The 24,234-nt window shown below is 40.2% G+C and overlaps 1 protein-coding gene and 1 pseudogene across 2 annotated transcripts in view; one reads left to right on the forward strand and one right to left on the reverse strand.

Moving 5' to 3' along the window:
• Nucleotides 1–24,234, reverse strand: part of NLN (neurolysin) — a 95,891-nt gene that overhangs the window by 18,099 nt on the left and 53,558 nt on the right. The window contains exons 4-9 of the mRNA XM_080804236.1: nucleotides 22,888–22,995; nucleotides 20,000–20,102; nucleotides 19,245–19,405; nucleotides 13,491–13,626; nucleotides 12,196–12,562; nucleotides 7,642–7,843 (exon numbers count right to left, since the gene is read on the reverse strand). Of these exons, the coding sequence (XP_080660362.1) occupies nucleotides 7,642–7,843; nucleotides 12,196–12,562; nucleotides 13,491–13,626; nucleotides 19,245–19,405; nucleotides 20,000–20,102; nucleotides 22,888–22,995 (1,077 nt within the window). The remainder of the gene's footprint in view (nucleotides 1–7,641; nucleotides 7,844–12,195; nucleotides 12,563–13,490; nucleotides 13,627–19,244; nucleotides 19,406–19,999; nucleotides 20,103–22,887; nucleotides 22,996–24,234) is intronic.
• Nucleotides 8,006–10,427, forward strand: LOC308342605 (large ribosomal subunit protein uL22-like; annotated as a pseudogene). The gene is made up of 2 exons: nucleotides 8,006–8,089; nucleotides 9,902–10,427. The product of its transcript is annotated as a large ribosomal subunit protein uL22-like (transcript).

Below are 24,234 nucleotides of genomic sequence, written 5' to 3' on the forward strand. Positions count from 1 at the left end.
AGTGTACTGTGTTTAGAAAAAGAAAAGGCCCCAGGAGAATGGATTCTGGCTGTGTAAGGTGACCCCCTGTTGATTTCCTAGCAGTCATTTCATAGTCTGACTTGTCTGATTTACCCCTAAATCCAGGGATGCTCAGATGTTTACGTAACAAAGCATCAAAAAAAGAAAAGTGCCACTGTCTCCCAGACTCTGCCATAAATAGAGGTTAAAGTTCATACTTTTAACTTCGTATACACCTACCCATCAATGGAAGTAATAATAGTAGTAAAGAGACCCTGAAGAACACTTTGCTAACTTGCTTATTAATCTTCACAGCAGCCTCATAGTTCGGCAGATCAGTATCACCACCATAATTTAAAAGACAATCTGCAGAGGTCTTAAATACTGCTTTTTTTTTTTTTTTTAAAAGAAAGAGAGAGAGAGAGAGAAAACTCACATGTGAGAGTGGTCGGGAGAGGTGGTGGTGAAGGTAGGATAGCGGAGAGGGGCAGAAGAAAAGGGAGAGAGAATCTTAAGCAGGCTCCACGGCCAGCAGGGGGCCTGAGGCTCTGAGATCATGACCCGAGCTGACATCAAGCGTTAGTTTTGTGTACATGTGTGCTCATATAAGGAAATAAACACACAAATGCATAAAATAACAAACAAGAGATCCTGAAAGAAATCACTTCTAACACTGATGATGGAATCTCGAACCATGCACGGGTGGGGATAGGGAGCAAAGGCAGCAAGCTTGTTGATAAGTGTTTACTGTACTAGAAGGCTAAAACAGAAAGGTCACCTTACACAGAGGGAAATGTGGAACAAGATAAATTCATTCATTCCACATATGCTTACATGTGGTTGATTTAGAGGGAATGTCATTCAAGAGGCTGAGGAGAAAAATGTCTGTCTGACAGGAATACATACTTGGGAGATCAAATTCCAACCACAAGACACAGTGTGCTCTCTAGTGCATGGGATTGAGAGCACAAAAGTGGTTACAGGCCATAGGGTGGTGAAGAGCATGACCATCAGATCGTGGGTGAACCATTCAACCCTCCTGAGTCTCAGTCTTCTCTACATGAAATGGGAGGAATAACAACAGTTTAATAAGAGAAGTAGGTTAGTAAATCTACTTTAGGAAATACTGTGAGGATAAAATTAACTAATGAATGGAAGGCACTGATTGAAGTGTCTGGCTCACGAAATCTTGGCTGCTATTATCTTTCTAGCCTGCCCAGTTTGCCTAACCATGTATGGTCTTGGCTGGTCTGATAATGCTTGTCCTTGGCTTCCTCCAAGAATCTATTTTTTTGGTATTAATACTGAAGATCAAACAAATGCACATTCTTTTCAACTCATTTCCCACCATTCACAATATTCAAAACTGCTCATTCTGCTCTAGCTTCAGGAATCAAATTTCCATACAGGCAATAAACATGTTAAAACAGAAAAACAAACACAAATCTGATGGTTTCTTTCTTTTTTAAAATAGATTTATTTAAGAGAGAGAGTGCATGCACGAGAGAGTGTACATGAGTGGGAGGGGCAGGAGGTAGGAGGAGAGAGAATCCCAAGCAGACTCTCCAATGAGCACAGAGCCTAGGCAGGGATTATTGTCAAGACCCTGAGGTCATGACCTGAGCAGAAACCAAGAGTTGGAGGCTTAACCACTATGCCACCCAAGCGCCCCTAAACCTGATTGTTTCTAATCACCTTCTACAGATCTTCACCCAAAACTCTGCTGAGGGTAGGCATTTGTGAATTTTTAAACAGGAAGTGACAGTACATACCTTGCCTCATGGCAACCTTTTTCCTCCTCTTAAATTATGACTTGTGTGTTATATATTGATCCTCAAAGGGTTATGTATAAATATTTTTAGAAGAATACTTCAAATATGTATGGCACTTAATACTTTCCCAAGTACCTTTCATACATTATTAAAACTTGCAGGCACCCAGGGAAGTAGGTATGAGAATTGTTGTCCTCATTTATGAATGAGAAAAATGAGATGGCTCAAGAAGGTGTAATAACTTGCTAAAAGTCCCATAGTCTGGCCCAAAAGTACACAGATGATTTTTAATACAGTTTTTTTTTAAATTAATATTTACTTATGGCATAGAGTATTTACAAGCTGCGGGAGGGGCAGAGGGCGAGAATCCCAAGCCGACTCCTTGTCAACTGTGCACCCCCACACATAGGGTACTGATCCCACCACCCAGAGATCAAGACCAGAGATGAAACCAAGAGTTGGACGTTGAACTGACCGAGCCAGGTGTCCCTAAGGCACTGTTCTTACCCTAAACCTAGGGTGCGCCTTCCGGACCCCTGTACCACTAGGTTTATTTACAAGACAAGAAGCTCTCTATTAGTCTTTTGACCAAATTAACACATTATCTGGAATTACATAATTTGAAGTTTCTCTGCCTTTCCACCCTTTTCACTTGTAAGTAGTAAGGCTTTATTGTGATTCTGTGTTGCTTTAAGACTTCTTTATTTTATCTTATTATTATTATTATTATTTTTATTTTTATTTTTTTTGAGAGTGAGAGAAAGCGCACACACATGCAGGAGTGTGGGAGGGAATCTCAAGCAGACTCCATTGTGAACAGAGCCTGATGCAGGGTTTGATCTCACAACCATGAGATCGCTATCTGAGCTGAAACCAAGAGTTGGATGCTTAACCAACTGTGCCACCAGGAGCACTTTAAAATAATGATGTCTAATAGTCCACAACTCACTACACCTAATGTGCACACCAACTCAGACATCATTATGGAAGCTTTTAAAAAGCATTACTTTTCTTTTCTAGCAAAGTTCAAAAGGCCAGTGATTACTGAGAGCTCAAACCACAGTAAAGTCAAGAAATAGGAACAGATACTAGAGATGCTACCTCTTGATTGCTATCTTCAAAATTATATGCCCCATAGTATTAACACAAGAAAAAATAAGTGAAACTCATCTCCTGAATGTTGAAATAGTAGACGTATTGAACTAGTGCACCTACAAGTTTGAAAACTGGATGTTCTGGCAGCCACATTTAAATATTGCTATGACAAGCTCCAACGAGCTCTTCTGGTCATCACACTTGCACAATGCCAAAGTGGGGAACCCAGACACTGAGCTGCTATATATTAAAATCAATCTAGTAGATGTGTATGTCAATTTTTTTTTTAAACTAGAGAAAGAGAGACAGGAAGGGAGGGGCAGATGGAGAGGGAGAACTTTTTTTTTGAGAGAGAGAGAGAATCTCAAGGAGGCTCCTCACCTAGTGCGAAGGCTGATGCAGGGCTTAATCAAACAATCCTTAGATCATCACGTCGGCCAAAATCAAGAGTCAGACACTTAAACTGACTAGCCACCTAGGGACCCCCATACGGCAAATATTTAATTCACTATGTATTTCTCAGGGAAGGTAGAAGTATTACTAAACACAGAAGCTATTAAGCTTCTTATTCACTACCACCCAGTTTAGGTCAATACAAAAGGTTGTGAAATTATTATAAAGCTGCAGGAAAGTGATTCTGTGCCTATTACTTTTGAGACAAAAGTATTGATTATTGGTTCCCTATATGATTAACTTGAAAGTTCTTTTTAGAATTTTCAAATTGAGGGGGTGCCTGGGTGGCTCAGATAGTTAAGCATCTGCCTTCGGCTCAGGTCATGATCTCAGGGTCCTAAGATCGAGCCCCACATCAGGCTCCCTGCTCAGCAAGGAACCTGCTTTTCCCTTCTCCCTCTGCTGCTCCCCCTGTTTGTGCTCTCACACTCTCTCTGTCAAATAAATAAATAAAATCTTAAAAAAAAAAATTTAATTGAGCTGTAGTGGACATACCATATTATATTAGTTTCAGGTGTACAACATAGTAATTCAATGTTTATATCTTTAAAAGTTCTTAAAACATTACAGTACATTTGAAAGAATAGACAAAAAATATTTTTCACAGATAATCTCCGGAGCAGATGACCAATCAAGGGGTTGTACCACATACTATTTAACTACATGACACATTTGGTGCTCATGGAGGAAGTTAGGCAAACTGTAAGAATTGAATATAGCCCCCTGTTTCAAGACAGAGACACCATATACAAACACTATCATCTCCATATATACTGTCACCAGTATATCAGTATATATACTGATTAATGTATATATTATTTTTCATAGAGTTTATTTATTTCAGTTATGAGTCAAAGAGCTCTAAAAGGGCATAACACCAGGAACATTATTTTCCAGCACTAAAAGTGGCCATCTCAAAGGATCAAAAATAACATAAAAGATCATGAGAATAACAGAGTGGTAGAGAAATACATTATGAGCACATGGTAAGCATATGATACTCAGGTTTGAAGAGGACTGTTCTGAAAACAAGAACACAGAGGAAGAGCACTGAAAACCCTACCCAAGAAATCACTATTATCTTAATAAGTGTGATCAAGACACCAAGTTACCTTCTTGTGAAATCATTAGCTGATCATCCATATGCAAATAAGGAGGAAACTGCTCTAACCCGGGAGTTCTTTAATTTGGAATTCATTATGGTCTGGGCTTCAAGGAATCTGTGAGCCCTTTGGAGCCCCATGTAAAACTCTGAGTACATGAGATGTATGTACATTTTCCTAGAAGAGGTATCCACAGCCTAAATCAGACTTTCAGACAATCCTCATATCCACACACACAGTTTATGTGTTTATGTGTGTACAAATATATAACTGGATCTTGGATAATCTAAGTAATATTCCAAAAGTCTGAAATTTATTTATTTATTTATTTTTAAAAGATTTTATTTATTCATTTAACAGAAAAGGAGAACACAAGCAGGGAGAGCAGCAGGCCGAGTGGGGGGAAGAAGGCTCTCTGCTGAGCCAGGAGTCGGATGTGGGACTCGATCCCAGGATCTTGGGATCACGACCTAGGCAGCCGCTTAACGAACTGAGCCACCCAGGCATCCCGAAAAGTCTGAAATTTAAAAAGGTATTTGACTTTTCTAAATTACTCATAAAAATATTTTAGAAAGATGGAAACTAGACTTATCCTAATTACAGGATACGGCCATAGAATGGACGCAGATTAAAAATAAATATTTCAGGAACCCTATAGCTGTGAAAGTACTCTAAAACTGTGTAAGAAAGAAAATTTAGGTTGTTCTGGAAGATTTCCTTTTCCTTTCCTTGGATTAAACACAGGACAAAAATGGCTATATGTTTAAATAAACATGGAAACACCAGAATGTAAAGATAAAAGGTTTGAAAGAACTAAACAGTTTTTTAACAATAGTGACTGTAGTATTTTGAAACTGAGTGGGTGCATTTTTGGTTATTACAATGATTAGGGGCTATTCTGGAGGCCAGGGACACAAGATGTCTAGGAGTGAACTGCACATGTCAGGACAAAAAAAAATTGTCCCATATGCTGCATGGCATTCGTATGTCCTACTGGACATTCACCTAAGTAAAAAGTCTATAATTAAGTGAGCCTGGGTTTAAGCTAACTCCACTGCACGTATTTCTGTAAAGTATTTTGTACCCACTTTTAGTTTCCAAGACTCTTTTTTTTTTAAACAATTTTATTTATTTATTAGAGAGAAAGAGAGATATATATCACAAGTAGGCAGAGAGGCAGGCAGAGGGAGAGGGAGAAGCAGCCTCCCTACAGAGCAGGGAGCCTGATGTGGGGCTCGATCCCAGGACCCTGGGATCACAATATGAGCCGAAGGCAGATGCTTAACCGACTGAGCCATCCAGTGCCCCAATTTCTAGGACTCTTAACTATGGGGATCACCTATGTAAATCAAAGCAAGATTGCTTTTTTGCTCATAACTTTCCCAAGAAACATTCACCATTTTGGAAAATCATGTCACCACTGGTGTTATCGACCAATATGGAATGTCTCTGTTCTCCCAATTCATATGTTGAAACCTATTTCCCAATGTGATGATAGGAGATGAGGCCTTTGGGAGGTAGTTCGGTCATGATGGGAGAGCCTCCATGAATGGGATTAGTGTCCTTATGAAAAAGATCCTAAGGAGCTCTCCCACCCTTCCACTATGTAACCACATAGTGAGAAGGCACTGTCTCGGAACCAGAAAGCAGGTTCTTACCAGATACCAAAACTGCCAGCACCTTGATCCTGGACTTATAACCTCCAGAACTGACTGAGAAATAAAATTCTGCTGCTTCTAAGCCACCCAGGCTATGATATTCTGCTACAGCAACTTGAACCAAGACAGTTGGCAATACCAGTCTAGGGCTTGGCTGACAACATAAACCAAATTTATCAGTCTGTAGTTTTCACTGCTGGATTCGGGGTTAATCCTAATGAAGACTTCATTATGTCTTACTACAGAGCTATGTCTAGGCATCTATTGGGAAAACATAAAAATGGTATTTATTTTATGTTCAGTGAGGACACTGTATCAACTAAAAAAATTCTCTGTATGGAGAAAGGCAGTTAGGGAAAAATGAGTAAAATCCAAATGGAGTGCTGAGTCTAGTTAGGAGTACTGCAGCAATACTGGCTTCTTGGTTGTGACAAATCTGTTACAGTAATACTAGACGTTAACAGTAGAGGAAACAGGGTAAGGGGTATGTGGGCAATTTTTGTACTATCTTTGCAACTTTTCCGTAAATCGAAAACTATTCTAACAAAAAGCTTCTTATTAAAAAGTTTGCCTTTAGAGATATACAGAGATTTCAAATCTGGAAAACTGTTCCTCCATTTCTGTTAGTATCAGTTTTCTAAACTGTTAGATGGAACTACTAACTCAATGTTTTCTTATGTCAGATAACAGTCAAATATTAACAAGCTCATATGGATGATCCTCGAATAGTGTGGCCCTAGTTTACTGAACTGTATTACAAATCAGTTGCAATGCACTGCACACACATACGAACTTCCGGACAAATTGTCCACATGGTTATACTATATTATCTATGATTTTAATTTGAGGCTACTCATGGGAAGTGTTTCAACATATTTATTATTAAAAAAGGAGTGGAGTCTGGGGGTGCCTGGGTGACTCAATGGGTTAAGCCTCCTGAGCTCAGCTCAGGTCATGATCTCAGGGTCCTGGGATGGAGCCCCGCATCGGGCTCTCTGTTCAGTGGGGAGCCTGCTTCCCCCCTCTCTGCCTGCCTCTCTGCCTACTTGTGATTTCTCTCTCTGACAAATAAATAAATAAAATCTTGGAAATAAAAAAGGAGTAGAGTCTGAGACAGTTGAAAACTACTCAACTAAACAAAGCATTAACAAGCAGAAAAGAGAGATTATAGCACAGTTTATCTGTGAAGATTAAATTCCTATGGAGAAGGAAAGAATAAAATGGAAAAAGCAGAGTATCTAAGGCTTGGTGATAATCTTCTTTTTCCATAGGGTGGTATTCAATGAAGATCCTTCATCAGGGGATTAACCTCTGAGCAAAAAATATGCTATGTAAGAGGAGTAAGAAAAATTTTGTTTTTACAGAAGGCCTATGAGATTCCAGGACCCTGAGCTGAAGGCAGACACTTACCCCATTGAGCCACCCAGCCACCCCGCCTATGAGATTCTTGAGCATGTTCAGCTTCTGAAAAAACGTGACGGGGAGGAACCGAAAAGCAGTAGAAAAAATAAAAAGCCGGGAAAACAACTGGTAGGTTTAAGATAAAACAAAATCACTCACCTGTGCACAAATCTGATGCATGACATGACCGAATTCATGGAAGTAAGTCCGCACCTCATCGTGCCTCAGGAGAGAGGGCCGGCCTGCTGTTGGCTGCGAGAAGTTCACCACGAGGGCGGCCACGGACATCATGCGGCTCCCATCAGGGAGGAGGCAGCCAGGCTGGAGACCAAAGCAGGCTGCGTGGTTGTACTTTCCTTCCCTGGGAACCAGAAGCATCACTGGTGAGATAGGAACATTCTTCTGTAGCAACAACACTGCGACCAACAACACTGTGACCTCTCAGTCACGAAGCCTTATTTGATACTAGAGGATGCTTTGAAACACGTAATCCACCCTTGAGAAAGTAGGTCATTATATTAAAATGGACAAAATAAAACTGTGCAGACAAAACCCTACTATCACTGCACATGAGTTTTATCTCCAAGGTTTCTTCTGTGGAAAAACTGTAATATAAGAATCAAGAATATACACCACACCCAGTGTAGAGCCCAATGTTTACTTTGATGGGATCTTACTTTCCTTCTTCAAAGATGGTGTCACTAAATACTACATTGTGTTAAAGCAAACTTGAAATAAAAGATATAGTTTGGTTTACTAAACAAATTTTTCTTAAAATCAGAATTGATAAAAACCAAATACTAGACATCAAGGTTGTGCCTTTTATTCAAGGAAGGAAGAATCAAGTGTTCACAATTAAATGTGCTCCTCTTATAAACCAGTCAGGCCTTTTTGAAACAGAATGCTTTAGTTAGCTTGGGAAAAACATAAATTACACTACAAAGTTGTCTATTTTTAAACAATGGGGTATCAGTGATGGTCTCTCAAAAAGCTATGTGCAATTGGATTTTATTCTAGAAGTAGGTTTCCATCTCCCCCCCCCCCCCAGAGGATTAGTAGTACATTCAGGTTTGGGGTAGAACATTTTACTTTGATAGGTTTTGGTTGATATACACCCTTGTTTATATTGTCTTTCTTGGTGACTCCTTATTGATCTGCTTTCCCTGCTGTTGCTATTCAAGTTAAAAAACAAAACAAAACAAAACAACCAGCTTTTTCCAGCTTCCTATGATGAGGTACAAAGCTGGAAAGGACACTGCTCCTATCCATACAACAACAATATGCTACACAATCTCCAAATCACCACTTTTCTTGAATTCATCACTAATGGGAAGGCAATCAAGTAACTTATAGTCTAAGGCTGATGTTACCAAGGGGAGAGGAAGCAAGGAAGCAAGTGCGTTTTTTAACCCGTGGCAAATACTACAGAAACCAGTAAGAGAAGTCTTTTAACAAATTGTTAAAGGCCATGGTGGACCAGCGAAATCAGGGAGACCCTGGGCACTATTGATAAGGATGTTCTGCCTCCGTGTGCAGGGTCTTCTCCCTGAACCTCACTGAGGCCGCACACAAAGAGGGTGGCAGACTGATGCCCTGCTGGAGCATCAGTCCTGATGCAGGCCCGGAGAGGGGGCAGCTGTCTTGACAGAGGAATGAAGCATTGCCTCACTTCTCTGAGGGAGGGCAAGAAACGCTATTGTGCTAAGAGCACGGGAGAAAACCCACTGTCAAGGCCAAGAGAACAGAAAAAATCCTCTACTTCTGAAGGAAAGACAGGAACACAGTGTGTGCCAGACCTACAAATGAGATCTACTGAACAGGCTGAGTCAGCACTGAGCAGGGACACGGGAAGGGAAGGCAGACAGAGTCGGGGATGGGTACACCAGAAACGATACACTGAATGTGATAACTGGTGCCTCAATGGGCTACTCAGGGCTTTCTACAATAATTTCATATAGTTGATTATAAATGTGTAAACAGATCTATATTATTTCCCTTACTTTTAACAAGGGAAAACTAAAGTAATCTGGACTTGTAAATCCTATTATATTTAGTGCTTCTTAGTACATTAAGAAAGGCCAAAAAATGTGTTTTTCCCCCCCAAAAGCATATTCTTCATTTGAGAGTAATACGGGTGCTACCGTGTTAGATAGACAAGGGCTGAGATATTTGGAGAACTTTTAAAATCTAAGAAAGCTTAAAATCAAGGACTTTCTACCGATTTAAAAGTCAGTGGCATTGAGGGGTTTTTAATCTTTCATTTTGAGAAAAAACTTGATTTATTTAATTTTAAAGTCTTCTTTATTCTGACATTTTACCTTTTCATATTATGTCTATAAAATGATGATGATTTTTAAAAATGTCCCTATCACTCTTCCCCTAAGTGACCTGAGGTGATTTCTGAAAATGGTTCTGCTAGTTACTTGACCCAGAAAACCCTACAAAATCATTCAAATCAAGAGTTTCAAATTTTCATGTACACTTTAAGAACATATGTGAAACTGCCCAGGCCATCAAAGGTAGGCATTTCCAAGAAGCCACCAAGTATCTGAAGGATACCACTTTGTGGAAGCAGTATGGGCCATTCTGTCGCTACAACGGTAGACTTGGGAGGTGTGCCCGGGCCAAAGAGTGGGGATGGACAGAGGGTTGGTGGCCCAAAGAGAGTGCTGAATTTTTACTGTACATGTTTAAAAATGGAGAGAATAATGCTGTACCTTAAGGGTTTAAATGTAGATTCTCTGGTGAACAGTGCCCCCCAGATGTGGCATAGAACTTACAGGGCTCCTGGTTGGATTAACCCATACATGAGCTCTCCCTGCCGCACTGAGAGAATCCTTACTGAAAAAGAGCAGACTGTTCCTAAGCCAGAATAGGAGGTCACACAGAACAAAAAGATACCCCAGAAGAAACTGAAGAAACAAAAACTTATGCCCCAGGAGTAAATTCTATACAAAATTTAAAAAATAATAATAAATAAAAAAATTAAAATGTCCCTATCAAGCATCTTATGTTGGAATCATCAGAGTATTTTTGGTTTTGTTTTATTTGAGAATTTCAGTATTCAATGAATAAACACTGAAATGTGATTTAAAAAGAAAAGTAACTGGTTTTTCTTAAACCTACTCCAAATATCCTTTTTTGAGTCACTGAGAAAAAAACAAGTTACTCCATCTCACTTTTAGGAAGTGACAGGAAGGTGACAGGAAGTGAATATTAAGTAGGTCACTACTTTCACAAGAGATGGGCTTCTAATTCCCATCATAGCGCTACTCACAAAGGCCAGATCTCAGAGTGCAAAAGAAAGCGACCCTATGTTGGCGGAGAGACAGCAGGTTGGGGCAGCAAGAACCACTATATGTGACCCTGGAAGTAGAATCTGGGGACAGTTCTAAAAGACTCCAGGGCTAAAGGATTTCCCCTGAAAGAATTTCTGGCTTAAAACTGCATGCTAACACTCTTACTAAAAAGAAACCCATCTACATGACAAGGGCTTATTTTTAGATCATTTTGAAAGTGAAAGTAAGTCCATAAAATACTGGGATAAGGCACCACTGTCCACTGTCTGGATGACGTGGTTATCCAGCCTCCTTCCCAGCAGCCACCCAAAGTCACCCAGTCTTTGGGTTAAAAACTTGTTTGTGCCACTAAAGTAGGGGGTCACTGTGATTTCCTGTGGCCTAGTTAGGAAAATGAATTGGTAATTGTAACAGGCTGGCTTTGTTGTAGAAAGCAGCCTAGAGAGGAAGTGATCCAAATCCTTTCGCGGCTGATGGAACCCTATAGAGCCCATAGTTACCACATGTTTCAGAGACAACAATGTTTTCTTGATACTTACCAGTGACTGACTACCTAGCCAGGGTGATAATGCATATATAGCCTAATGCACGAAACAATCCTGTAAAGGGATCACCACTCCCACACTACAGACGAGGAAACAGTCTCAAGTTAAATCACCTAAGCATCCCAACTCAATTTGAATGACTACAAAGATTTTGCTATTCCTGCTGTATTGTGCTGCCTCTCAGCCAGATTCAGGGAAGCGGCCAGAGACTGAAGAGTACTGGCAGAGAGAGTACCTGAATAATAAATATTTTGGAGGCCAATTTTATTTTATTTTATTTTTTTAAAGATTTTATTTATTTATTTGACAGACAGAGATCACAAGTAGGCAGAGAGAGAGGAGAAAGCAGGCTCTCCATGGAGAAGAGAGCCCGATGTGGGGCTTGATCCCAGGACCCTAGGACCATGACTCGAGCCAAAGGCAGAGGCTTTAACCCACTGAGCCACCCAGGTGCCCCGAGGCCAATTTTAAATTAAGTAAGTGCAGTGCACAAAATAGATGATGATGATGATGATGATGATGATGATGATGATGGCGGCTGCAAACATTTATTAAGCAATTGCTATATGCAGGGTAGTCTTCCAGCTAATGTTTTGTACATAATAAACCAACCGTTTTATGCTTACAATCCTACAAAGCAGGTAGAATTAATATTCCTGTTTGATTGAACCTATAATGTAGATGAAGAAACGGAGGCATAGGAACATTAAGTTGCCTAGTAAGCGACGGAGCCAGTCACTCTGACTTCAGAGCCCACATCTTTACTCCCATCACTAAGAACCATACATGAGAACTCTGGAAGACAAGAGTCTTAATCTGGGTAGAAATTCAATCCCTAGGGTCCCTTCTAACAACATGATTCTCAGTACCTTGGATAGAGGTCCAAGTAGAACTGTCCCAAAACTTCTCCTGTGACTTTATCCTTCACGGTGTAAAGTGTCACACTTTTATTCCATACATGTGCATCTGCCACTTGCTCAAATGAAAGACCTAACAACTCCTGGTAGATGTTCAGCAAGCCTTCAGTGACCACTTCAATTGGGAAATATTCCTTGAGGATCTCTTGATCTATGGAGTACTTGAGTTCTTCTGTCTGAGTCATGTAGTAATATAGATCCCAGGCATTGATTTTCCCATCATATTCAAAACCTCTCTCTTCACATTCCTTTTTCTTCAAATTCAAAATAAACTCTCGCTCTGCCTCACCCAGTGGTTTTAATTTCTGGCTTAAATCATCTGTGAGGGAAGTGGGAAAAGTCGGTGATTTATTGCTTTGGGGAGCAAGCACATTCATACATATACCAATGTCTTTCCTCCTTTACAGTACTTGGTGCAGATAACTGGGGGGGAAGGAAGGGTGGAAGAAAGGAGGGAGGGAAAGAAAGCTGGCTCTATTATGAGAGCACTGCTGTTTTCTTCCCGGTAATTACTTTCATGGCTCCTTGCCCTCCCATTTTTTTCAGCACCAGCCAAACCAAGCCACAACTTCCTCCCACCATCAACAAAGCTCAAGTTTATCTCAGAGAACTTGGACTCCAGAATGTTGTAATTCAGGAAACAAAACAATAGTGAAACCATCTCATGTACATGATTATTCTTCAATGAGATGAGGCTCCTCAAAAAGCCAGGGAAAATAAATCAGATGCAACCTGTGATCACTATTACTAAAAATTGCTCAATGCCTTTAACAGCCATGGGTTTTATCACTAATCCCTCTATAAAGAAAGTCTATTTGGATACAGCAATTCCACTTCTTGGATGGATACCACAATTTCTATACTGTGGTTAATTTTGACTATTTCACTTTCTCCCTAATTTACTTTAATTTAAAATTGGCATGTTCTCATCTGAGTTATCCTCTTGACTGCCTATATTCACCTACTCTCTTAGAGGCCTCACCAGAATTAGATCACTTTGTATCTTCCCTAAGTTTCCTTCTAACTCTTTAGAGGGCTTCTCAGGCCATTGCCGTCACCTCACGCTCTGGGGTTGCCTCTCAAACTGCCAGGTCCCGTAAAGAGCCAAATACATGTTTATCTTACATTTGTGACAAACTGTGAAGCACAAATACGTAACACGAGCATATGCATTTAGGTAAATACAGTGAAACAGTCAAAGAAGAAGAAAAATGGAAATATACGACTGATTTAAAAAAAGACCCCACCTAGAAAGGCTGTTACATGGCTTGTACTCTTTGCGGTGTTCATTTCAAGGACAAAGTCAGCATGTGTGCTATAGCCAAGGAGTCTGGCTACTTTGGCCCGCAGAGGAAGTAGCTGCTGCAGAATTGCGGTGTTTTCCTAGTAACAAACAACAACAAAAACACAGACTAATCATTAATTGGATCCAAAGCATTAAAAGGAAGTTATTACATGTATCTGTAGGTTGGTAAAATTGTCAATTATTTTTAAACCGTCTCAACCTCCTAGTAAATGATTCCACTTCACTGTTACAGACTTTAAAAAAAAAAAATCATGACCTAATTTTACTTCTGAAATCATTGACTTTTTAAGCCTCAGGAGATTGCTATGAAGTCTTAATAAAATTGGAGGTATTATAAACTTGGAGTGAAAAAGTAATCTTAAGGACTACAGGGATTCCACATTTAATTCCATTGACAAGACTACAACAAATATTGATACTTAAATTTGTTTTTGGTAGTTATAAATACATATAAACACAAGTTTGCCACTTTAATTTCACACCCATTAGTACGGCTATTATACGAACAATAGAAAATAGAAAAGAGTGTTAATGAGGATGTGAAGAATTTGGAGATTTTGTATACTGCTGATGCAAATCTAACAAGTGTAGCTCCTATGGAAAACAGTATTGCAAGTCCTTAAGAAATTAAACACACAATTACCATATGATCTAGTTGTTCCACTTGTGGATGTGTGTTCCACAGGAACTCAAAGAGATAACTGTACATCTGTGTTCACTACACCATCATGTGAATAATAGCCAAGTGGTGGAAGTAGCCCAAATGTCCATCAGTGGATGAATGGATAAAGAAAATGTGGTATAGGGGCATCTGGGTGGCTCAGCAGGTTAATCGAATGCCTCTGGCTCAGGACATGATCCTGGAGTCGTGAGATGGAGTCCCACATCAGGTTCCCTGTTAGGCAGGGAGTCTGCTTCTCCCTCTGACCCTCCCCCTTCACATGCTCTCTCTCTCTTTCTCTCTCTCAAATAAATAGATAAAATCTTAAAAAAAATAAGAAAATGTGGTATAGACATACAATGTAATATTATTCAGTCTTAAAAGGGAAAGAAATTTTGATACATGCTAAACCATAACTTGAAGGTATTATGCTAAGTAAAGTCAGTCAGTCAGAAAAGCATAAATATTGTATGAATCCAACTTACATGAGGTTCCTAGAGGAGTTAAATTCATAGAGCCAGAAAGGAAAACAGTGGACGCCAGGGGTGGGGGTGGGGTGGGGTTGGGAGTTAGCATTTAATGGGTACAGTTTCAGCTGGAGAAGACAAAAAACCCTGAAGACACATGGTGGTGATGTTTGCACAGCAATGTGAACTTAATGCCACGGAACCCTCTACATGTACGAATGTTGCAGAGATTTGTCTCAAGTCATTACAAAATTTTTTTTAATGTATGTATTAAGAAAACAAATAATGATATTGCTTTATTTTTTTAACAATGAAAGGAAAAGTAATCTCCTAGAGACTAATAAATGTTGAGGTCAAAGAAAAATTACCCCTCAAGGATGAAATCATATTTACAGACACGTTTCTAAGGATGATCACATGCCAAGATCAGGCTACCCAGGTTCATATAGGCTCCACCATTTCCTAGAGCTCACTATAGACTGCCAGTTTTCTTGAAATCTCTCTCCTTCCCCCCCACAGTTCTTTCTTTTAGTAAAAGGATTTTCTGAGTTTTTACTGGACACAGGATACTGTGACCACCTTCCCTAGCCTTCCTTAAAACTATGTGTGGCCACATGATCTACAATGGGACAAGGGACTCTCAAAGAGGTGATGAGTAAAATTCCTGAGTCATCTCTGTATAAATAATTGCCTTGCCAGCTGTGACCGGCACATGACAACAGTGACTTCAGAAGCCATAATACCGAGGATGGCGGTGCTAACTCCCCCAGCTCTGGATCACTCATCTCTGTACTGTTAGTTGCAAGAGAAATAAACCATTCTTCAAAAACTGTGGTAAAACATATATAACAACAACAACAAAAATGCCACTTTAACCATTTAAAAAATTGTTTAACACTTTTATTAACAGGTGTGTGCCGTCTAACTTTTTGAAAAAAAAATCAAGTTGTAAACCTTTTTTAAAAAAAAGATTATTTATTTATTTGACAGACAGAGATCACAAGTAAGCAGAGAGGCAGGCAGAGAGAGAGAGAGAGGAGGAAGCAGACTCTCCGCTGAGCAGAAAGCCCGATGTGGGGCTCGATCCCAGGACCTTGAGATCATGACCTAAGCCAAAGGCAGAGGCCTTAACCCACTGAGCCACTCAGGCGCCCCACAAGTTGTAAACTTTTATTACAAATTAAAAATGAGGTCCTTAAAAATCTCAACTTGACCAGTTATGAAACAATTTAAAAACCTTTCATGATGGATTGAGAAAAATCAGGCTTAAAACAGAACAAAACAAAACAAAACCCAAACCAAACACATTTATCATCACCAAAAAGGGGCATTTTTTGGTAAAAATAGAAACCCCATGGTTCATAGATCATGCAGATTAGAAATTCTGGTTACCTGTTTAATGGGTACAATGCAAGCAGTTAAGGTCTTCGGCTACAGTCTTTTGCTCATTTTTTATTCCTGGAATTTCTTTTTTACCTCTTCTTGTTGGATGACTACACCAAATGATGTCATCGACGATAAGCCCACATTTTCTTAGCCCTGCCCTGTCAGGCTTGCAAGCCAACCAACTCTCAGCTGTAGATTGGCTGCTTTTGTCTCTGTGAAATCTCATGGTTTGGAGTTTTCTGGACATCTGCATGGGTCACTGAAGTGAAACTGGCAGGGATCTTGAGGTGCTTCTGACATTGGTTCTCATCTTAATTTTCCTTACTTTCTTCAAAGCGGTCCTCTTCAGATGGTAGATGGTCTCTGCCAAGGAGGACCCCTGCAGAATCATCTCCCTGGCCTGCCTTGCTCTCCTGCACCCTGCTTGTCGGCGCCCTCCAGGGCTTCTCCCTGTGAGGGAGGGCTGGAGGAGTGGTTGCTGCCAATGGTCAGGTGCGGTCAGGTGTGAACTGGGGCCTGCGGGTGGGCTGGCCTTCTTCTGCACAGGTACTTCCCGGGGTTATTTTTTATGACAGTCTGGTATACAAACATACCTTCCTTGGTTCCATTCCTGTTGATAGAACCACTTCACTGTTCCCAGAACCTTTGTTGTAATGACTTTGCTATTGCCCACGGCCACCGTGGAGGCGATGGCACCCAGGCTACTGCGCCTGGTGTCTGAAGAGCAGAGGGTGGGCAGGGGCTGGTCACCTCCCCCCACTTGCTGCTCCTCCTGGTGACAGTGATGGGGACTGGGCCAGCTAGGGCAGCTGCGCCTCTTCCTGGGTGTGATGGTAACTAGGCCATGGGGGTGGGGCTGCTCAGGGATCTCTGGGGTCCACTCTCCTTTCCACTCCCGCCGAAACTCCCATTTTAGCCATTTTTAAGTGCATAACTCAGTGGCACTAATTGCATTCGGTTCAAACTGTTGTGCAACCACTACCACTGTTTCCAAAACTTTTCCAACACCCCAAACGGAAACTTGGTAACCATCAAACAGTAATTCCCCAGTGGCCCCAGCCTCTGCCAACCACTAATCCTTTCTGAAGAGAAACAGCTTTTATCTTATTTGAGTCACTGGGCTTTTGGTTGGCTTTTGTGTAGCTGCTTAACCTGTACCCTTACACACACAGAGGCTGATATTAGGAATAAGGTACTGCTCTAAGAAAAAGGAAAGATGTACAGGAAGAGAAAGTGAGGACAGAGACATTGCTGGCTGGGAAGCTGGCAATCCTTAGTATACCATGGGTAACGTTTGTTAAAATGATTTCACATCATAACTTGGAAGGCAGAACAATTACCTACTGAGACTTTGCTCTGGGACAACTGCTGGGGAAGAACTAATGTTGGTGCATGTTTGTTGCTATTTGGACTTTTAGAAAGATTACATGAGAGAGATGAACTCAACTGAGACCATTCAGTTTGCAAAGATGGAAGGAAAAGACTTCTACTAACAGAGGTTCTGGCTGTGGCTTACAATCTCAGACTTGAGATGGCTGGCAGAGCCGATTGCTCTGTCCTATGAATATCAGGAGAAAAGACTGTCACTCAGAGTTACTGAATTGCAGAGGTTAGTTAAAGAATGCTGCCTTCCTCCTCAAGCCCACTGTTTCAGAAGGCCCCAAAGCAGATTGCGTTAAATCGAAGAAAAGCAAGATGGACAGGATTTATGAGCCAATGTAAAAAGATCCAGTAGGGTTAGGAACAACTGACCAGGTACCTGGGTGGCTCAGTGGGTTAAACCTCTGCCTTCGGCTCAGGTCATGATCTCAGGGTCCTGGGATTGAGTCCTACATCGGGCTCTCTGCTTGGCAGGGAGCCTGCTTCCTCCTCTCTCTCTGCCTGCCTCTCTGCCTACTTGTGGTCTCTCTCCGTCAAATAATAAACAAAATCTTAAACAAACAAAAAAAACACCCGACCAAAAAATTATTTGGGTAGAATTATTTTAACATGAATCTGGACATAAACAGACAAGATACCTACTAGTTTTTGAAGGTAATATATTACCAAAGGCATCATGAGCTTTACCTACAAAAGCTTGTCGTTATTTGATCTCTAAAGCAATCCTCAGGCTTCAAACCAGCATCAGCAGGAATCTTTACTAGTAGCTGCCCAGGATACGGTTGTGGAGGGTAACAGATAAGAAAGAATTCTTGGCAGGCAAAACCAGGGATCATGTAGTACAATTGCTAAACAAATTTCTGCTAGGAAAAAGAAAACCCAAATCACTTTAATGAGCTATCCGAGGAACTTCATCAGAGCAAGGAATCCTCACAATTCCTGCCAAACAGTTTTTGAAAATTGGTATGCGCCTGCTGTATGTTTCTCATTCTTTCCTTGTCCTTATAGGCATTTTTAGCATGGTTACTCTGTTCCTAGACTACCAGTGGCTGTGTGTCCTGGGGATGAACAAACCAGACCACATGCCCTCTCTTTCATAGGCTGCTAGATCATGAGGAAGCTACAAGTGGGGAGGGCTCCTGACATCATGGTCTTTGGGCTCACGGCCGTAACTGGTTATAATCTGGCATATAGTGAATGGGTTCACAAAGGCACTCACAGTTATCCAGAGAGCCAGAGAGGCAGACTGTGATGGAGATGTCTAGCTGACTCTGAGACTGCGTTTCCAATGCTTCCTTTTTACCTTTTGGTAATAGAATCCCCTCAGACTCCATTTCCCAGATTCCCCTGCAGCAAGATATATGCCTAGCTGATGGAATCTGAGTCAATAGGAGGTGAATGGACTTGATGTATGTTACTTCCAGGTCTTCTTAAAGGTGCTGTCTCTGTCTTCTACTTTCCCTCTTCCAAACAGGCTGGGAAATGGTGATGGGATGGCCTTGGAAGTCACTTGCTGAGGACAGGGAGGTACTCCACCAGCCCTGGACTGTTGACTTCGTAAAAGAATACAACTTTTAGTTTATTTAACCCATTCTATTTTAATTAGAACTGCTTAGGCTGTGGCCGCACCAAGGCTCCCAGTAAGCCAGGGAAAAGCTAGCAGCCTTCAGGAATCAGGAGGCATAATACTCAAATAGGCATGTTGGTCTCTGAGCTGACTTCAACACTAGTAAACAACGCAAACCCTTTTCTTAAAAATCTCCATGAAAACAAAAAAAAAAAAGACAAACATTCAGAGTACCTCTTTGCACCTCGTATTAAAAGCCATTTCCATCTTCCTTCTAGTTTCAGGGATACAACATTTCTTCATGACAGGAAAATAGTGTGGATATTTTAAGGTAATTTTATACTTGTCATCATCTGTCTTTTCTAAACTGTCAATGAAATCATCAGGAAGAGCACCTGCAAAAAAATCATTTTTTCATACATCAATTTTTCCACTCATTATTAGTTTATTTAGCATTGGCACAGTGCCTTTAAGAAGCTCTAGGAATTCTGTGGAGTAATTAAAATTCAAGTAAAATAATGACAATCCTTACAATATCATTTGATGTTACTGGAATGGGGGTGGTGATTAGAGGACAGGTGGTTGGTAATTCAAAATGTGAATAGGCTTCAGTGCACTTGTGCAGATGGTGTTTTGATGGAGAACAGGCAAAACTAAGCCAAGAAAGATCCAGAACAGGTTAAGAAGAGACTAGTGTAAGTTACAATGTAGGCGATATTATAAGGCAAAAAATTTCAAGCTACTGAAGGCATAATTACCAAGAAATATTATGAAATGTCCTTTGGAATGTCTCTAGAAATAGTTTACACATTTTTATTAGCATACAACCTAGGCATGGTTCAGCTGTCTTTTTTGTAGAAGGGGTGATGGGTTCTGTAGAAGGTATAGGGTCATTTTTTAAAGACTTCTTTCAACTTTGATCTGGCAAACTGTGAGGTAACATTCTTTTCCAAACATATTATTTAACCAGAAAAAACTCAAAATTTTACCAAGTTCAGCCTTGGAAAATACAAGGAAGGTATCGTCCTCATTGAGGTTTTTGTTGAAGTCAATACATAGCTCACTCATTCTTTTCTTCATGGCTTTGATTTCCTGAACAGAAGATACAAAGATAGGATATTAGCAATAAAATGAAACCTTCATTTTAATGCCATGAGTCAAATAAGTTTCACTTTTATATGAAGATTGGCTTCTATGCCCAACCCTCAGAAAGTATGTTTTTTAAAGATGTGTTTCATAAAATAGTTTCCTGCAGTCTTCTATGCTGTGTCCATGAGGATCTTTATGCAACATGTACAAAAAGGCAATCCCAGGGATGTGTTAGAAATTAGTCGTAAACTGGGCACCTGGGTGGCTCAGCTGGTTAATAGACTGCCTTTGGCTCAGGTCATGATCCCGGAGTCTAAGGATCAAGTCTCGCATCAGGCACTCTGCTGAGTGGGGCATCTGCTTCTCCCTCTGACCTTCTCCCCTCTCATGCTCTTTCTCACTCTCTCTCTCAAATAAATAAATAAAATCTTAAAAAAAATAATTGTAAGCTTGTAAGAACTAAATAAATTTAGGAGGTATAGTCAAAGCAGACTCAGGCACATAATATATACACACACAATAAATAGCTGCTGGCTGAATGAATGATTCTAGTAGCCTGTTAATAATTAGCATCTTTTAGTCTTTTCCTTTCAAAGTTTTAATATAGAAACCAGTATTTGGTGCCATAGTAAACTGAGAGAGAATCAATTCTATTGCTGCTTTGTAAAACAGGTCATGTCTTAGTTTTAGATATCTTTGTAAATTAAGTTGATATGGGCCTTAACATTTGTATAAAAACTGTTAGGTGAGAAATCAAAGGAAACCACATGAAAAAACATGAAACATTTTTGTTAACCGCCCCCTCTTCTAAAAATGCTAGATAATGAAATTCACATCAATCATAACAGCCCTGGCCAGAAGCCTCAACATTACCCAGGAATTTGTTAGAAACGGATATCTTGAGACCCACATCAAGCCAACTGAAACACAAAGTCTGAGAGGTGGAATACTGTACTTAGAGTTTTGCTGTAAACCATCACTTGGCCTGGATGTCTTTCACACTTGCTTACTGTTCTACTGCGTAGAAGAATAACCTGGTAATTCTGATGTGCACTAAAGTTGAGTCTGCTGATGGAACACATACTGTGCAGTACTGTTTTTGGACACTCTGGTTATCACCCCAAGTTCCCTTCTACCTCTCCCCCATTCTACATTAGTCCTGTAATTTGGGTGGGACCTACACCTGAAGTGCTAGGGTAACTCTACACCAGTTAGGTAATCTCATCCCTACTAAAGTATGGACTGGTTCAGGTAAGCCAGGCATGGCATTCTCCTGACTAAAGAGGGATTCAGGATTAGGCATATGATCCAACTTGGGCCATTAAGACAGGAGGGGAGGTTCGAGGGAGCCTTCTCTATGTCCTTCTGGATGGTGGATCTTCTAGTTATACAAGCAAATAAATCTCTTTTATTGTTTAAACCATGTCAATGGTTTTGTCAGTTGTAAATACATTTCAATTAATACAATGCCCCTAATGGAAATGATGCCTGACCCGGAAGACAAAAGGTAAGGTAAGTGAGATCAGTCACACATTTCTCCTCTAACTAGGCTTAAAAGGATACAAGGTGTTCGAAGGGCATTTAGATGACAGAAAGGTACCTGTATCTCAGTGGTACCTTCAGTTGTATCTACTGTGCTGACATCACTTGGTTCGGATGTCTTTCACACTTGTTTCTGGTTCTATTGTTAGAATGACCAGGAAACAGATCAAAGGTTATATGTCCTATCCAAGAAGAATGATTTAATTCTGGAGCTGGGTTTACTTCTGAAACTGGAAGATGAGATCAGCATTAGATAAAAGAAAAAGTTTGAGAAGCACTTTTCGGTAGCTAATCTGTCTTCCGTTAAAGGGCATAGGTAGTTAGCCCTTGAGCAATAGGGATTTGAACCATCTGGGGCAACATATGTAGATTTTTTTCAATAAATAAAGTTCAATACTATAAATGTGTTTTTTCTTGCTTGTAATTTTCTCAACAACATTTTCTTTTTTCTGGCTTACTTTAAGAAGACAGTATATATAAAACATGAAACATATGAAACACATGTTAATCAACTATGTTATGGGTTAAGCTTCTGGTCAATGGCAGGCTGTTAGTAGTTACATTTTTGGGGAGTAAGAAGTTATATGGATTTTTGAATGTGCGGGGGGGTTGCCACCTCAACCCCCAGGTTGTTCATGGGTCAACAGTTTTGTTTTTTTTTTAAAGATTTTATTTATTTATTTGACATACATTGAGCACAAGCAGGCAGAGAGGCAGGCAGAGGGAGAGGGAGAAACAGGCTCCCCACTGAGCAGGGAGCCTGACTCGGGACCCAGTCCCAGGACGGTGGGATCATGACCTGAGCCAAAGGCAGTTGCTTAACCAACTGAGCCACCCAAGTGCCCTCAACTGTTTTAATCATAGGATATTCTATTCCAAATTGCTTATATTAAAACTCTCCATCATAAAAATTTTATTACTAGTGACCAAGGGAGTGAGAGTGCTAATCATCTACTAAAACTTGGAACCAGCCATAAGAAAATGTATACTACAGCAGGGAAAATAAGCCCAGCACACATGAAACAAATATAATTTGCAGAGGATTAAAAAAAATTATCATTTGTCTGTAAGTCACCATGAGATTAAGAGGAGTTGTAGAATTTAAAACCACTGACTACCAAATACATTGTAAATGGATTTGTATTATGCATTATTTTCTATATTACAAATATGTTGTTTCCCAATCTGTTTGTTGTATTTTATTTATTCTTTTTTTTTCCAATAAGAAAAAGAAACATAAACTCACATTTTGTACTTGTTCTGGAAGATGTAGCCCATTCCTTTTTCCCATTTTAATCGACTTTTCCAAGTATCTTCTGGCTTCAGGTTTTATCTTACTCAGATCACATGTTTCCTGAAATGAAAGAGTGTGACAACCATTTCGGTTACAATAATGCATTGGTAAATTATAAACTGTGAGACCAAAGCAAATTTATTCATCATCTCTGTTGGGCTATGAAGCACACAGGTGATTACGAGGCAGGTTCTTTTGAAGACCTAATTCTTTTATGCTTTAGTGAGTTTTGCTATTTAAAAGAGAAGAATTAAAGAACTAAAAAGCTAACCAGAATTGCCTTGCCTTGCATCAGAATCAAGAGTGCCTGTACCACTTGAAAGTGTGATAATAGAAACATTTGCATAACCTCATTCTGAGCATTCTCTATGACCATGGTCTTTTTCAAAAAACATATTCCTTATCACAAATCATCTGGATTTAATTTTCCATCATTTGCTAACCTGGTTCCACTTGAGAGGGAAGAATAGAAATAATGGGCAAATTCTACACAAATGGAGAGTGGGACTCTCTTGCCAACATACCAAACAAGGACAGCTGGATAAAACCCCAGCGAAAGGCTTCCAACACTTCAAAAATGCCTTAGTGTCATTTGGCAAAAGAGATCAAGAGACTACAGCAAGCAGCATATGAACAAATATCTGGGGAAAATGAGTCAACACTGCACAAAAAGGAGGAAAGCTGGACAGAACATTTGAACCTGTATGCAGCAATACAAACATCATCACTCAAAAGAATGGAGGGCCCTAGAGGAGAATGGAAAATTCTCCCAGCAATAGCAAGGTAATAAAAACACCAGATGTTTCTTCAAAACAGGTGGCAGAATATACATGGCACATCTGGATGGCTGGCCAGTTCATGGTCCCTGGGAGGAAATGCACTCTGGACAGACTCAGCAGGTGTAATGGATTCAGTCTGGGTGAGAGCCAATGAGGGACATCTGTCTCTAGAGCCTTAGAGACCTACTACTGGGTGCACTCTCTCTCCATCAAGACCTGGGCTGCCCACCTCCTCAGCTTTATATTTTCCCAACTAAATACATCTTTGAAAGAACAATGTTTAGCTTTAGAGCCTTCATTTTAGATTGTTGGTGTAAGGCTTTTGCTGCTATGATTCTGTAATTTTTCACATTACGTTGCAGCAGGTAAATAGCTATATTTTATTTTTTAAAATATTTTATTTATTTATTTGGGGGGTACAAAGAGAGAGAGAGAAAAAAACCATGCATGAGTAGGCGGGGGAGAGGCAGAAAGAGAGGGAGAATCAGACTCCCCACTGAGCAGGGAGCTCTACATGGGG

Source organism: Martes martes (genome assembly GCF_963455335.1).
Source record: "Martes martes genome assembly, chromosome: 5".
Taxonomy (NCBI): domain Eukaryota; kingdom Metazoa; phylum Chordata; class Mammalia; order Carnivora; family Mustelidae; genus Martes; species Martes martes.